General features: G+C 33.6%; 2 protein-coding genes and 1 non-coding gene across 5 annotated transcripts; 2 read left to right on the plus strand and 1 right to left on the minus strand.

Annotated features, from left to right (window-relative positions):
• Window positions 1-1,121: 1,121 nt before the first annotated feature.
• Window positions 1,122-1,193, plus strand: TRNAD-GUC (transfer RNA aspartic acid (anticodon GUC)). The gene has a single exon. It is a non-coding gene; the product is annotated as a tRNA-Asp (tRNA).
• A 1,876-nt stretch (window positions 1,194-3,069) lies between these two features.
• LOC125205896 (protein KINESIN LIGHT CHAIN-RELATED 3) lies at window positions 3,070-6,518 on the plus strand. Of its 3 annotated transcripts, none has more exons than XM_048105074.2 (3): window positions 3,070-3,316; window positions 3,727-5,761; window positions 5,975-6,518. In XM_048105074.2, exons 2-3 carry the CDS (start codon window positions 3,795-3,797, stop codon window positions 6,192-6,194), a joined length of 2,187 nt encoding a protein of 728 aa, XP_047961031.1. In that variant the 5' UTR covers window positions 3,070-3,316; window positions 3,727-3,794; the 3' UTR covers window positions 6,195-6,518. The 3 variants fall into 3 exon arrangements, with proteins under 3 accessions (XP_047961031.1, XP_088917353.1, XP_088917352.1); XM_089061227.1 differs by lacking the exon at window positions 3,070-3,316 and adding an exon at window positions 3,416-3,571; XM_089061226.1 differs by lacking the exon at window positions 3,070-3,316 and having other exon boundaries at window positions 3,416-5,761.
• Window positions 6,519-9,675: 3,157 nt separating this feature from the next.
• Window positions 9,676-10,600, minus strand: LOC125208460 (uncharacterized). Its single transcript, XM_048108087.2, has one exon. It carries the CDS (start codon window positions 10,509-10,511, stop codon window positions 9,876-9,878), a length of 636 nt encoding a protein of 211 aa, XP_047964044.1. The 5' UTR covers window positions 10,512-10,600; the 3' UTR covers window positions 9,676-9,875.
• Window positions 10,601-17,243: the final 6,643 nt, after the last annotated feature.

Consider the following 17,243-nt stretch of genomic DNA (forward strand, 5'->3'; position numbering starts at 1 on the left):
AAAAAATAATAATTTTTAATAAAATATAAGCATAACATTTTCTTAAAATTCATAAAAAAAATAATTAATATTTTTTAATTAATAAAATTAAAGTATAATATTTTTTAATTAATTAAAATTAAAGTATAATATTTTTAATCAACAAAAATAACTAAAAATTAAAGTTTAATAATTTTTTAATTAATAAAAAATAATTATTTTTTTTCTTAACGTGTAACCCAAACCCGACCCAAACACGACCCGGCCCAACCCGTTATCTTCGTGTTCTTATTGGGTCGACCCTATAATGACCCAAATCCTAAACGTGTGCGTTCGTGTCGTGTTAATTTCGTGTGGGTCCGTGTCGTGTTATCGTGTCGTATCAAAAATTGTCAGCCCTAATTTCAAGTCGTTGTAGTGTACATATAACTGTATAAGTGTTCCTGCCTGTCACGCGCGTGGGTTCGATCTCCGGCAACGGCATTTTCTTTTCGAAAAATATAGTATATGCCTATATGGTTTATTGTCTATAAAATTATAGAGTTTGATCAAATTTTGGTTTATCACATATCTTTTAGTATTTGAATAACAAATCATGGAGTTTGAAAAATTTCTTAACTATTCTATAACAACTTATAGGCAATTAACCCAAAAAATTATACTGAAGTTGCATCAAATTCATAAACTACATATTCTAAATCTTCTTCCCCTTCTCATATCTTAGAAGTGGACTGGTACTTGTTTAAATTTGCAGCAAAACCATAAACAGATGGTGAATGGTTTTCACATAATTGCTTGTGAGTTTACTTGCTTTGAAAGATAATGGATTTAGATCTTATGATGAAAAATAGTCCGCAGATAATTTGGGCCGTTGATCTTTATTACGATAAATAATCCTTATATTTTTGGTTTGTTAGGTAGATTTTTAATGGGTCCGTGTATATGTTTCGGCCCAAGGATTTCGTTCATAGTCGGTGTTAGAAATTTGTAGTGTTTTGATATTTTTAGCCATTGAGATGATTTTGGTCGCGTGAATTTATGATTCCGTACCATTGACTTCAATTGTTTGTGCATCCTAAGTTCTACACCGTTATTAGCCAAGTCTCAGTATATTCCAGTCGCATGAACCACACGCCATCGAAGTCGTTGTAGTATAGTGGTAAGTATTCCCGCCTGTCACGCGGGTGACCCGGGTTCGATCCCCGGCAACGGCGTTGTTTTTATCTTTTTTACTTACTATGTATCTTGATTGTAACTATTTGCAAGTACGGGGGCATTGGTAAGATTACTAAGTGGAGTTGTGGAGTAGTAACTATTTAATTTATAACCCATAAATGTGTGTGAAGATCCTCTTATTATACACCATTGTGGAAATCAGTAGCACAACCGTTGTGCAATTAGATGACCATTTATACAAGAAGTTGTGTTGCAGACATTTGAATGTTTTAAAAGATTTGTGGATTACTGAAGTTTTGGCTCAAATTTTTTTCTTTCAGAATGAGAGCGTTGCCTTTCGAATGTTTTATGTCTCATCCGCACCTGTGTCTGCCTTCATCAATATCGCCTCCTCTAAATATTGTTAACACAAATCACCAAAGGGGACTATGTAAAGATCATGAAATTAGGAAAATTACTTTAATCTCTTATGCAACAAGCGAATGAGTACAATAATATGAACTGGGGATTTTTTTTATTGCAAATACAAATCAAAGAGAGAATCATTTTCATTCCAAGAAGAATAGTTCCATGCTAATGTATGTATTCTTCTGTCCAAGTGAATACACGTTGATATTTTTGTTGGGATTCCATTGAAGCCATTGAGTGACTTATTTAATTTATGTATTAACTATTTGCTTTTTTATGCTTTGGCCTCCCTTTTTTTTCGAAAACTTGCTTTGCCCTCTTTGGAAGGTATGTTACGTGATGCATCATTGTCTAGACAGTGTATCGTGACCCTATATTGCCAAAAGTCTAAAATGATCTCTTAACTCTATTACTCAATTATACTCTAGAGTATCATAATTATCATTGGATTCCAAACCAGTTCAACCTAAAGTACAAATTTAATTAATTTAAAACCCAACAATGATCATATCTTATCATTCCACCCTTTTGACAAATGGCATGTCATCTCCATGTTTTATTTAGTAGGGACTCCAATTTAGTAAGTGATCTAGCCATAGTTAACTTAGTTTTTGGGTATGTAAAATCAGAGTTTACACTACACTTATTTATCACAATATCTCAGTATCTTTCAATTTCCTTCACAAGTTTCACTTGTTTTACATTCTTTATGAATGTCACCTAACGACATACTTTAAATTAATGCAACAACGACGTATAATATTGTCAATTTGCTAAAGGCTAACCATTACTATCCTTATTTACTAGTACTAGTAATAACATTTAATATATTAAATATCCCTTTATTGGAAAAAACAAAGAATACATATACCGATAATAGTAGTTGATATAAAAGTTATAACAAATTGTATGATACCTCAAATAGACTAATACCAAGTTATTGAGATCACAAAAAGACAAATGATGCCTCACTTTTACTAATTTCACACTTTATAATTCAAGAATTGTTGAATCAGTATATTAATCACAACTATAATTACCCAAAACTAAGAAAGAATATAAACAATATAGTAAAACTCTAATGATTAGTCAATTTGCGTGCATTTTGCAGTGTAACGTAGTGTAAATTTCTAGCTATTATACTACCTCTGACTCCCAAAATTTACTGCACTTTGACCCGACAAAGGTTTTAAGAAATATAATGGAAAGTGAGTTGAAAAAGTTGGTGGGATGTGGATCTTACTTTTAAAATATTAATTTTATAATAAAATGTGAGTATAAATGAGTTAATGGAATATAGAGTACACTACAAAAAATGATAAAAATGAAGTGTATCAAATTTTCAGATACGGACCAAAATAGTAAACTGTAACAGATTTTGAGGGACTGAGGTAGCATCTAAGATTCAATTTTGCAACAAAATCTTACAACACAAATGACTAAAAATAGAATTACAGTGTGATTAATTATCCAACAAAGCGGCAGTTGCAGAGGCGATGGGTTGGGGAGAAGTCGCCTTCCACTTTCGTCTGACCTTTCACCTCTGCCACTTTCTCTCAACAAATTCCCATTTATACCCTTCCTCTCTTCACCTAATGCCGCCTCTGTCCATCCTCTCTCATCGCCGAAATTTTCTATATACACAGTTGAGTCCCACTCTCGAAAAACCCACCAAAAAGACAAGATATTTTTTTCCACTTCTTCGTCTCCCCTCTCTCTCTCTAGACACCTCTCACATGGTTTTTTGAAAAAGGTATGGCCTTTATCGTCTTTCATGCTTTGGGTGTAACATTTTGCTCTGTTTCTTGATATTTTCTTTTCAGTTTATGGCATATGTTTTTTTTTTTTTTTTTAAATTTTTAGCGTTAATCTGTTACCATGTGCTTTATAGTTCTACATTAAATGAGTGCTACATATGGTTGTTCGCAGCTGGTTACAGCTTTTCTTGATAATAGGTTCTTCATTTCTGAGTTTGGAGCTTGAGCTGATCAGCTAGGATCTGTTGGAAGTGTGCTGCTTAACTTGTTTATTCTACACGTGTTGTGAATTCATGTTTTTCGATCTATTTTTTTTTTTCAATTTGATGATGACTGTGCTCTGTGACTATTGAGATCTTGAGTTCTTGCATCTGAACTAGGTTCTTGGGCTGTTTGAATTTTGCAGGAGGTGACTGATTGTGTTTGAAGAGATCATTCTCTATTTATTTATTTATATATTAATTTGTTCTTATAATGCCTGGAATTGTGATGGATGGGATTCATGAAGATGTGAATCATGGGATAGTGAATGAGGATGGAGATTCTAATTCTTGCAAGGAAAACTCAGCTGTGAATAACTCTCCAGCTGCTGGGCAGGCCCCAGAAGCCCCCCAAAATGGGGATGGAGGGGAAAAGGCTGAAGAGGGGGCCGAGACCTCAATCGACCAGCTCTATGAGAATGTGTGTGAGATGCAGAGTTCTGATCAATCACCTTCAAGGCATAGTTTTGGATCTGATGGCGATGAGTCACGGATTGATTCTGAGTTGAGGCATCTTGTGGGAGGAGAGATGAGGGAGGTTGAGATAATTGAGGAGGATGAAGAGTTGCAGAGGCCGGATAATGGTGATTCTGGTTCGAAGAAAGATAGTTCAGTGGAGAATTCTCAATCTGTGGATGCAAAGAAAGCTTCTCACTTGCAGTTAGAATCTGAAATTTCTGGAATATCAAGTTCAAGTCCAAAGGAAAAAAGTCCTCCAAAACTGCCTATTGATAGGCGTAGCGAGAAGAGTTCTAAGAAAACGTCTCCGGGTGGTTTGTTGAAGAAACAGAGGAACTCAGCTGCTGGGAGTGTGAAGCTGCAAAATGGAAACGAGGATCAATCTGAGGCAGGATTGGAAAATCCTGATCTTGGGCCGTTTCTTTTGAAGCAAGCTAGGGATTTGATGTCGTCTGGGGATAATGCTCGGAGGGCTCTTGATCTAGCTCAGCGGGCTGCTAAGTCGTTTGAGAAATGTGCTGATGGGAAGCCAAGTTTGGATGTGGTCATGTGTTTACATGTAACTGCTGCCATACAGTGTAGCTTGGGCCAGTATGGAGATGCTATTCCAGCATTGGAGCATTCGATTGAGATTCCCGTGGTTGAGGAAGGGCAAGATCATGCCCTTGCTAAATTTGCTGGTTATATGCAGTTGGGAGATACTTATGCTATGTTGGGCCAGCTCGAGAATTCAATTTCGTGTTACACGACTGGTTTGGATGTTCAAAAACAAGTGCTTGGAGAGAATGATCCTAGAGTTGGTGAGACTTGTAGGTATTTAGCTGAAGCTCACATCCAAGCAATGCAATTTGACGAAGCTCAAAAGCTTTGTCAAATGGCTCTAGACATACATAGAGAGAACGGAGCGCCTGCTTCTGTTGAGGAGGCAGCAGATAGGAGACTGATGGGGATGATCTGTGAATCAAAGGGAGACCATGAAGCTGCTCTCGAGCATCTTGTTTTGGCAAGCATGGCTATGGTGGCTAATGGGCAGGAATCAGAAGTGGCTTCTGTTGATAGTAGCATCGGGGATACCTATCTCTCTCTAAACAGATATGATGAGGCAATTTTCGCTTATCAGAAAGCACTTACGTCTCTCAAGACTTCCAAAGGGGAGAACCATCCAGCTGTTGCGTCTGTTTTTGTTCGTCTAGCTGACTTATATAACAAGACGGGGAAGTTTAGGGACTCGAGATCCTACTGTGAGAATGCCCTGCGGATCTATGAAAAGCCCGTCCCTGGCATTGCTCCTGAGGAAATTGCTAGTGGCCTGACTGATATCTCCGCCATTTATGAGTCCATGGAGGAGCCTGAGCAGGCGCTGAAGCTGCTAAAGAAGGCTCTAAAGATGTATAACGATGCTCCGGGTCAGCAGAACACAATTGCTGGCATTGAAGCTCAGATGGGAGTTTTGTACTATATGTTGGGAAACTACTCTGAATCTTACTCCTCCTTTAAAAGCGCAACAACAAAGCTTCGTGCTAGTGGAGAGAAGAAATCAGCTTTCTTTGGCATTGCACTGAACCAGATGGGCTTAGCTTGTGTGCAGCGTTATGCAATTAACGAGGCTGTTCAATTGTTTGAAGAAGCAAGGAGCATTCTAGAGCAAGAATACGGACCATACCATCCAGATACACTTGGAGTTTACAGTAACCTTGCTGGAACCTATGATGCAGTTGGAAGGTAACATACTCAGCTCACTGCTAATCATATATTTTCAAGAATCTAAATTTTATTAAAGCATATTTTCGTTCTTTTTGTTAAAGCGTTTATCTTTTTCAAGCAATAGTGATTGTCTGTCGTTGAATTGATTATGACACAGTGTTATGGGGAAAGAAGTTTCTTATGCTTAGTTTTCATCTTAAATATGTCTAAAAACTTGCTGGTTTCACACAGATTGGATGATGCAATAGAGATTCTTGAATTTATTGTGGGAATGAGGGAGGAAAAGCTCGGGACGGCAAATCCAGATGTCGAAGATGAGAAGAAGAGGCTGGCTGAGCTACTAAAGGAGGCAGGCAGGGTCCGAAACAGGAAAAACCGGTCACTCGAAACACTCCTTGATACGAGCCAAAATACGAAGGCTGTGAACAGCAATGGTGGCATCAAGGTGTGAGTAAGATAGCTGTACAAAGACCTTTACACATTTTTTTCTTCTTTTCATACAACATCAAAGAAAACAAAAAAAAAGGTATACTTGATTGAGTTTGGTGGCCTAGATTCTTATTCTGCACTGGTAATGGCATTTTACAGGTTGGGATTTTGATTATTTTATTGAATCATGCTGTAGTAGTTGTGAGAAAAGTGGTTGTTGTCTATTGTACCTATTTATTTATTTTATCATGTTTTGGGTGTACAATTGTTCATTTGTATATTCTTAATGTATGGGATGATATTATTCATGTTAATCATATAACATGCCTAATTTGCTTTTCTTTTAGTACTACTCCTTTTTTGTTGAAACTTGAAAGTGATTTCAAGGCAAAGTTTAACTATCAATAGAGCCAATTGAAATTCAAATATCAAAGATTTACAGAGCAATAAATGGTGAAGTGGATAGGAGCCCACGTCAAAAATTCAATCATTATGTGATGATGAATTTGGTTGGTACATTACAACTGCATCTGGTTGTTTCATGTAGTTCTTACTTTGTCCATTGCTTAACTTGTCAGTGTGTGTATGAGATGAGCACTTATTCAGTCCACATGAATTCCAGCTAAAATCTGACATTCCCTTTCTCTGTTGAAGATTTTGGGACCCAATATTATCTTCACAATTCAATTTCTTAGTGGGCCTAATCTCTTTAGAGCTGACTTCCCTGCCCCAAATTGTTCATATCTTTGAAGGATATTGGGTTTGGGAGGAATTTGCAAAACGAGTGAAATGGCTAAGTTTGGATTGGGAGTCAGGATTAGTGAGATTCTAGAAACTGGTGTAAGAAGAGGGTTTAACAAGCAATAATTTTGGATTAAAGGCGTTTTGAGCTTTGGCACTAGTTTAATTTCTTGCCAACTTTACTTCCTTAAACGATGTAAGGAGAATTAAATAAATCCAATTTGAGGCTTCTTTCCAACTTTCTTCTTTTGCTTTTTTTTTTTTTAATGTGAAGTAGTGTATGCACTTTGTGATTTTTCAGAATTTTAAATTTTAAATTCTAGTATATGATATGAATATGCTATGATAAATATCCCTTTTGCTTTCTTCCCTCGTCGAGAAATTTAATTTACAGCTTACGTCTATTTCAAAATCGGATGCCCCAAGAACAAAGTAAATACATTCTACAATGGATTTATTTATATGAAAAAAGAAGAAAATTAGAAAATAGTATATCGACCTATGTACTCCCTCCGTCCCCTATTAGGAGTCACTCTTTGACCGGGCACGAGTTTTAAGAAATGTAAAGAAAAGTTGGTTGAAAAAGTTAGTGGAATGTGGGACTCATTTTTTTATATTGGTTTTATAATAAAATGTGAGTAAATTGAGTTAGTGGAATGTGGGACCTACTTACTATTTGGTAAAAATGAAGTGTGACTCTTAATTGGGGACGAACCGAAATGGAAAAGTGTGACTATTAATGGGGGACGGAGGGAGTAGAAGTTACCCATGCTATGAATTCGATAAAAATAAATACTCGCTTGTAAAGTAATTACATTCCCTTTATAACATGTAACCATTATATACATCGTATACTCTTAAAGGAAGACACAATTATAGACAAAAACTGCAGTGTTTTCTTTTATACTGCAATGTCTTCTTTTATGCCGCATGGAGAATATAATGGTTTTGTGCAGTTAATCGTCGTACATTTGATTATAAATTGTATCCATTTTAATTAAAGAGTGAATTACATTTTTAGGCTCTATACTTTTATCGACGAACATTTGTGGTCCCTATACTTGCAAAATATCATTTGCGGTCCTCATACTATACCAATTGCTCGTTTCGGATGCTTTTTCACATTTTGATCACATTTTCAGACAAAAACGCCCCCAAAAAGCTAAAGAGCATTTTTATACACCCACTTTCTAAAAGTAGGTACTAGTACTACTTATTTAGATATTTATGTTAGTTTGGAGGATCGGAATCACAGCCATCGACGGTGATCAAACCGCAGCCGGGATCACCAGCTCTCATAAATGGGAAATTGGGAGTGTGGTTTTCACATTTGAAGGATTGTGGGCATGTGGAATCAGCAGCTTTGAAGAGATGAAGATGGAAAGGGAGCAAGAAAAGTAACAACGTGATGGCATCATCCAGACAACTTGTACATGTTCTGTCTTCTCAACTGATTTTCCTAAATTTGGCTATCACATTACGAATTACGATTGTTCAGATCAAACACTTGATCTACGAAACAATACTACCTCACAAAGTGGTTTTATGTTTAGTAATTGTTTTATTTTATTTTTTTGCCGTTTAATTGGTCAAAATTTTCTAAAATTCCAATAATTAACACTTTATAAGATAACATAACAAAATTCGTCCATCCAATACAACAAAAAAATCATTAATAACATTTTTTAATGCAATTATCAAAATATAAATTTCAAAATAAGTAGTAATCTACTTTTGGAGAATGAATATATAAAAATGCCCTTTAGGCTTTTGGGGGCGTTTTTGTCCGAAAATTTGATGAAAAAGTGAAAAAGCACCCGAAACGAGCAATTGGTATAGTATGGGGACCGCAAATGATATTTTGCAAGTATAAGGACCGCAAATGTTCGTCGCTGAAAGTATAGAGCCTAAAAATGTAATTCACTCTTAATTAAATTTGATTTAAGAAAATTGTTATCGCTCAAAGTTTATTTAAAATTTCCAAACTTTCACTAAAACTGACAACTTTATGGAGTAATATGTTTACACATTAATGAATCATTGATTTATTATGTTCTTATTTTGAAGACAAACTATTGTTTGTTATGTTATGATCTTATAATCAAACTTTGTTAATTTATTTTGCAACCAATCAAATTTTTGATACGGACAAAAAATAATTATTTATTTGCATGATACTGTTGGACATCAACGAAAACAACATCATGTTTTGGATAGCGAAACAACCTCTTATAATAATAAATTAGTAAATAATTTTATTTGGTAAGGTCTAGTAACCATATTCAAAAATCTTGATTGGTGGCAAGATTATTATAAATTAATAATTTAATAGTTCAAGATGGGTATGCAAAAAAGAATTATACTGCAAAAGTTCATAAATTTACCAGCAAATAACATTACGATAATGTCGTTAAAATTTAATCTCTCCGTCCACCGCTAGGAGTCTCAGTCACTTTTGCGCACTCGTTTTATAAAATTAATACTCCCTCCGTTCCATAGTAATAGAGGCGTTTTTCCATTTCCCTCCGTTCCATAGTAATAGAGTTATTTCCCTTTTTAGTAAAAGTCAACACATTTTTCAACACCTACTTTACTCTCTCTTACTTTTTTCTATCTTCATCTTTTTACCTTTTTCATTTTACACTTTATTCTCTCTTTACTTAACTCACCTAACACAATTTTTCTTAATCTCCGTGCCGAAAAGTTTTGCTTCCATTACTATGGAACGGATGGAGTAATAAATAGTTAAAGTGAAGAAATGATAAAGTAAAATAGAGGATAATATTTAACATTATTCTCTCTCTTTCTATTTATTATCAATTTTACAAAATGAGTGTGCAAAAGTAACCAGACTCCTAATAGGGGACGGAGGGAGTAATACTCCATTTTATAAAAAAAAAAAGGAAGAATGCAATAAATGTATAACACAAACAAACAAGCAAAAAGCAAGGAATGACAAAACTCAAAATGAATCCGAATTTCTTGTCAACGCATTTGCATCATCGAAGATCGCCGCCAAATCATGGCCGTAACTCTGCTTCTCGCCGCCGTTGAAATCGTTCCGACTTCCATGGCTGTGGCTCCTGTGCAGAAAATCTTTCAACTTCCATCGCTTCAAATTACTACCGGCGGAGCTGCTCTTCTTACACCGCCCCTCATCCTTCGGCGGCCAAACGCAGTAAGTCACCGCATCTACGCCGTCGAGCTCCTCCTCCGCCATCGAAATCGTCGTTTCCCTTTCCTCTCGAAACAGCTTCCTCAGCGGAAGCCGGATTTTCGGAGAATCGGAATCGCGATCGCTATTTTCCTTTCCGATCTCGTTCAAAAAATATCGATTGAAAACAGTGCAAAACGGTAGGAACTTACCGTTTTCGGAAACGTCGTCGGCCGAGGTCTGCGACGGCAATTCCGATTCCCTCGACGGCGTCGAGAACTCGAATTCATCGTCACTCTCATCGCCTCGCTGAGAATCGTAAATTTTCATCTCGTCGGAAAATTCATCAGAATCGAATTCATCGACAGTCCGAGCTGCGATTTCGGCGACTTTGCTATAGATGCTGAAGCTTGGAGAGAGCGATTTATCCATAGGCACCTGCATTTCTCCGATTCGGAGAAATATTCACAGCAAAAAAAATGGCGGAAAACGTTGAGTGTGTGTGGGTGTGTGTTTCTCATTTAAAGGAGAGTGAAATTTATAAATTGGCGGTGAAATTGGAATAATCGCTGTTTAAGGATAGGGACAAAATTAAAAGCAAGGAAAATTAAATAGGGAAATTAAAGTTGTGATTCAGTGTGGTAGGTGTAGTGCGCTCATTCAGAGGTGTTACACGTGTCCGGTGATGGTAGGAAAAATGGGTGCGTTTCAGCAATACAGTTGACCTTTGACCTTCTAAACATGATTTCAAATTGTAGAAACTAAAAAGAGTTGTGTTGTAAAAGATTTGATTTATTTGCTTGGTTTATACGTAACGTATGCTTGACTATCAACACGCTGACATATTTAATTTTATTTCTACTTATTCTAATTTTCTAGTTGGTCGATGAAAGCTGTTTGGTCTATTTTTTGCAATTCTTAATGATGTTTAATTTCTATTATAGGTACTATGGTAATTTGCAATAATTATTTTTTTCCATCTCATATGTATAGGCAATAAGAACTGAGGAGTACTATATTTTGATAACTATTGGTTAACACGTATTATGACTTCATTATCTAGTCAACATCAACATTTTTTTTTATTAAATGGGTTGTAATAGTACTAAAAAATACTTTGTTTTTTAAAAAAAAAACGAAAATCAATGTTATTCATATCTTGAACTCAAAGAAATTGATAAACTTGTTGTGTCATTTGCAATTTCTTTATAATGTATCAGACCAAAAGATTTTGGCGTTTAGATTGTAAACATCCATACATGTAGATTTGAAAAGATTTATGAATTTATCAATTTTCATAACGATTCATCTTACTATATGCCCTTTTAATTAACCTTGAGATGTTGGGCAGCTGGCATTAATTAACTTTTAATATATATTCATCACTTTATTCTCTAAGGTATATTGTAAGTAATTTTTAAAATATATAAATTGTTTAGAATCTTCTAAGGTAAACAATAACTTACTTTTTTTCAATATTTCACAAACAACAATCTTTTTTTTTACAAAAATATTTACTCCTATAATTTAATTTGTTGTTTTCAAATATATTCACTTTCAGAGTTTCAGTTTTATCACAAACTAACACCGTTATTATAGTCAACCTAAATTCACGCAATAATTAAATACTATCACGCTAAATCGTTTAATTTATATTGATGACATAATTATATAAGATTTATTTAAAGTGAGCTTGATCCAGAAGTAATAGTAAAGCTATGCAACCAAATTTTGTACAACCAAAAATTGATTTATTTGAGAAAAATGTAATTTTTTATGCATTTAATTAAAAAATATAGACATATATATAGTATAGGAAACGTTCATAATATTATGGTATTTGTGTATAATTTTTAAAATTTTTTTGAATCATAAAATATAATTAATGCATATTTTAATTCAAATTTAAAAAATAATAGAGAAATAATTCAAATATAAAAATAAAAAATTGAAAATAAGGCCAAAAACTAATAAAGTGTTTTTAATTTGGTAACTAACTATATTTATTATTTTAATATTTAATTAATACATTAAAATTACTAATATAATCTTATTTTGGTTGTATAAAATTTGATTGTTTATTATTACTCAGAAGTAAAATGAGTGTCATTAAATCGATGATGTTTTTAGTATACGAAGAAGGTTGTCTGCTGGTTTTGATCAATTAAATTATTGCGAAATGATGGTTTAGAGAAAGGTCAACTGAGCTCATGCAGCCATAAATTCAATCTATGAGCTATGTGAGTTTTAAGTTTATTTGTTTTTTAAATAATAATTGTGCCTTATAATACTATCTCACATTCTTCTCTAGAGACTTGTACTATCTTATAGTCTCTAGAGACTTGTACTATCTTATAGTATGACGAAATCATTAAAAATAGTAGTATAAGTTTGTAGTGAAACAAAATACATATATTTATAACTGAAAAAAAAAACCAATTGGGTTTTTAGTGCATGATTGGGTTTTTTAAAAAACTAAAATAAATAATAAAGGATCAACAAAATAAGGTCTGTTTCACATTTCTTTTTAAAAATTGGAATATAGTTGTAATTTACTTAATCACCTCTTCTAAATTAGTAAATAAATAACTAAAGATAATAAAATTATAAATTTTGAATTTGATAAGTTTTGCAATTATTAAGTAATATGTGACAACTGATTTTAAAGATATAATAATAATAATAATTAAATTATACTAACTATGTTTGTTAAGTTCCTTCTTTAAGGAGTTACATATTCATATGATGAATGAAGTAGGTAAAATTAATTGTCGCATCATCGTATATGTATTTCACCAAAAATGAGACGGATAAGATTATTGTGAAATTGCTTGATTGGTGATATACAACTGACTTAATAAGTGTAGCAATATGCAAAGTAAAAATGATGAATGAAGTAGGTAAAATTAAGAGTGTTGATAATCAATCAAAATTTGGACAACCAAATAAGGATATATTAGTAATTTTATGTATTAGTTATATATTATAATATTAAATGCAGTTAGTGGATATATAAAAATGACTATATTATCCTTCAGCCTTTTTCAATTTTTGAACTCCATCCCTTTTAGTATTTTTCAAATTTGAATTTAAAGATATGGATAAAAAAGTAAAAAATTAATTCATAAATTTTTAAAACATGACGTCAATATTCTGCACATTTCAAATTAAATTAAAGTAAGATGTACCAGAACATATTTATAATATTATGTACTGTAACAATTATATTAAAATACTACTAATATATTATATAAAAATACTGTTACACAATATTTTAGGACTTTTACTGATTTTACGATTTTAAATATTGAATGTGCAGCAAAACAAAGTAATTTGATGGTACACTAATACACAAAATAATACTGTATTTTATTTTTAAAATTCATCCAATTTTTTGGATTAATCCATTCCATCAAATTTAGCTCGACCCATCCAATTATTTTGCTAGATTCATCAAATTTATGAATTCACCAATATATCATCTTCATCAATTTTGGGATTCATTTTGTTAATCCTGAAAATCGACAATCCGTTCATCTTCCAATAACGAACACAATAAAAAATCCAAACAAACAAAAAAATCGAAGAGTCCCAAATCTACAAAAATCCAACAAAATTGAATAACACCCTATAATTTGCAGTCTCCAACTTTGAAATTATAACTTCATATCAAAAATTAAACATTGACAGCAATAAAACTCACAAACCTAAAAATAAAAATGCAATTCCCAATCAAAAGTTTCAAAATCAAAATGCAGAGAACAGCAATCCATAACTCAAATGCAATTCTATCTTCAAACCTACAAACCCATATCCAAAAAGTTAAAGTCCGAAAATGGCTCAAGAAGGTAGCGACACCTCTCTTCACCGCCAAAACTCCGCCACGTCGGAGGACCATACCAAAATGGTGGGTGGCGGCAGGGACGGAGACACCAGCGGCCAAGCACCGCTCCAGCGGGGGCTTGGCCGGACCCGGACCCTGACCCCCCTATGCAGCCGCCCTTCGCCCGATCTCCGCCCTGGCTTTGATTGGCTGAAATTTGATGTAGAAGAAGAGTAGAAGAATATCCCAAAATAGAAGAAGACGACGCACGCATTGATGTAATTGAGTTTTCAAGTGGGTCACTAATTTTATTTTATTGGACTTTAAGTTGGGCCTTTATATTTTATTGGTATGTAATTTATTTGATAATGGAAAAAATAATGCAGCCCTAGTTGAAGCCTAAATCTAAAATTAAAATAGCGGCTCTTCTCCTTCTAAAACCAGAACAGAGGCAGCGAATTATAGCATACTTTGGAGTTGGACTGTTGAACAGAGGCAGCTAATTACCGACTGTATTCGCCGGAGAAGATGGTATTGAAATCATATAACAAAATAAGTCCAGAGAAGAAAATAAACTACTTCGAACATTGTAAACTGAATTAAACATCGACGGAAATCAAAATAAACGATATGCTTAGAACATAGTAGTGAACTGAATTAAACATCGCTTGAGCTATCTTGTGGTGTTATCTTGGGTTAACACCACAGGGAATAGGCTGGAAGATCCTTCATGATCCTTTTGTGTAGTACCCAGCTTCATGTCCATAAATATATCATACAACTTCAACAAAGGAGGGTCGTCCAATAGCAAGCCATCAATTGGTTGGTCGTTACCAACCGATGGAAGCCGGCGGAACAACTCGGTCACTTCTTGCTTCAATTTTGTTTGGGCTTCTTTGAGGCTCCTGCACAAGGTTTCCAAACTTTAGGTGGGAGATGGTTCATAAAGGCTCAACTTTTGCTTCTTTGTTGGTGTTTCGTACGTAGTAGCATACTCCATTTTCGGAGTTAGGTTCCTATTTGGGGTATTGGGTTTGGGACTTTTTGTGGGAGTATTTTTTTTGAATGGGGTATGTTTGGATCTTTTACGATCAGTGTTAACAAAGAAGAATGAGTGGAGTGTAGAGAATAGAACTCACTATTTATAGTTAAAATAAACATTGTCTACTACTACTACTAAAAAAATTAAAATTATTATTATTATTATGGCTACCAGTGTCAGGCGGTTGAATTCCCCCAAAATCAGTAAGGTGAAGGAGAGAGGGAGACGTTTGTAGGAGAGGTGAAGGAGAGAGGGAGACGTTTGAGTTCCCCCAAAATCAGTAATCCCATCATGGCTGCCACTGTCAACACTTTTTTTTCAGAAAGGAGAAGGGAGGAAGGTGGAGAGAGGGAGAAGAAGACAAAAGTGAAAAAATAGGGTAGATTTAGAGCTTGACTGTTTTATCTAGGGAAAACGTTACTATAAAGTATACTACTCTATGCTCTCCCTCCGTCCCCGATTAGGAGTCACACTTTGACTGGGCACAGATTTTAAGAAAAATGTAAAGAAAAGTTGGTTAAATAAGTTAGTGGAATGTGAGACCCATTATTTATATTGATTTTATAATAAAATGTGAGTGAATTGAGTTAGTGGAATGTGATACCTACTTACTATTTATGGTAAAAATGAAGTAGGACTCTTAATTAGGGACGGACTGAAATGGAAAAGTGTGACTCTTAATCGGGGACCGATGGAGTAATTCTTAGTAATATTTTGTGTGTTTCGAGAGATTTGGGAGTACTCAAATTTGTACTCCTATTTTTTTATTTTTGGAATAATTGTATTTGCTAATTTTTCTTGCATTTATAGTTCAATAATTAATTTATACTTCATAATTAACAAATTATTTTAAGTATCTCCATAATATCACAATTATGTAATACTCCATCCGTCCCCAGTTTAGGAGTTAGAATAATTTATGACACGAGTTTTAAGAAATTGATGGAGTGTGTACTAAATGAAGTGAGTTGGTGGAGTGCAATGTTTTGAAAACCAGACTGGTAAGCGAACCGGCAAAGCTACTAGTTCACGGTTCAACTGGTCGGACCGTTTTACTATAGCATATACAATTAAATATAGGGTTTTTGGCTTTTTAAACCAAAATCTTTCCGTGAATTCCGGTTTTTCCCATGAACTATGAGATTTGTTTTTAAAACCACGAACTTTCATTTCGTTAGGATTTTCCCAACCCGACCCGAATAGCACATTTCCGACCCGAATAGCATAATTCAAAATGTTAAAGTTGTGTTTTGTTTATTCAAAAGTTGTCATTTGTTATGTAATAATTGTGACTGTATGTATTATTGTGCCAAATATGATCTAAGTAATCAATTTAATGACAAATAGGATTAAAATTGACACGTAGACAACCCGGGTTTCGTTGTTGACCCGCCGAGGGAAAATCCCAACGAAATGAAAGTTCGTGGTTTTAAAAACAAATCTCATAGTTCATGGGAAAAACCGGAATTCGGGGAAAGGTTTTGGTTTAAAAAGCCAAAAACCCTTAAATATATATAAATTTGTAACAAGATATGGTTGAATTTTATCAAAATTTATATTTATAACATTAAAATTTAGTGAATTATAAAATAAAAAAATAATAGTCATAATCAATATTTAATAGCTTTAATCATAAATATTTCATATAACACGATTTATTCTGAAATAAATATGCATCTAATGTATGACTAATATAATTTTCGTTTATTAATTTGAAAACAATCAAAATTTACTAGTAATTTTCAACAAAAATACTCCTATATAAAAATTTTAGTAGAATCAAATTTTTAGTCAACTTCATAATATTCAATCACAAGCAATTATAAAAACCGAACGAAGGCTAAATAGAATAGCTCTTATTTTTCCATCATGATTAATATTATTTGTGTGTACTTCTTCAATTCAGCTGAATATTATATTAAATAACAAAAATTAATAGTTTTAATCAATATTTATAGTGTCTATGAATTAATAGTTTAATTAAAAATTTTATTGATATTTAAAAATTAAAATTTAAAATTTAATTTTATAAAATTAAATATAATATTGAAATAAAAAACAAAGTGAAGGATGACAAAATGGAAGAAGACTGATAATTTTGAAATAATATCAAATTTAGTACATAACTGAAATAATATTAGATTTAAAATGTTAAAAGTGTAAAAAGACCAAATTGTCCAAAATCCTCAAAGCCCCTCAAATAGGCATTTTCGTAAAAAAAAAAAAGTCAAAAGGACCAATTTCGAGATAAACCCTTAGTCCAGGGACTACTGGCGATATTTTTAAAGTCAAGGGACTATGAGCGAGATAA

The sequence above is a fragment of the Salvia hispanica genome, chromosome 6, assembly GCF_029641045.1.
Source record: "Salvia hispanica isolate PSC_SH4W2 chromosome 6, Shi_PSC_v1, whole genome shotgun sequence".
Classification (NCBI taxonomy): Eukaryota; Viridiplantae; Streptophyta; class Magnoliopsida; order Lamiales; family Lamiaceae; genus Salvia; species Salvia hispanica.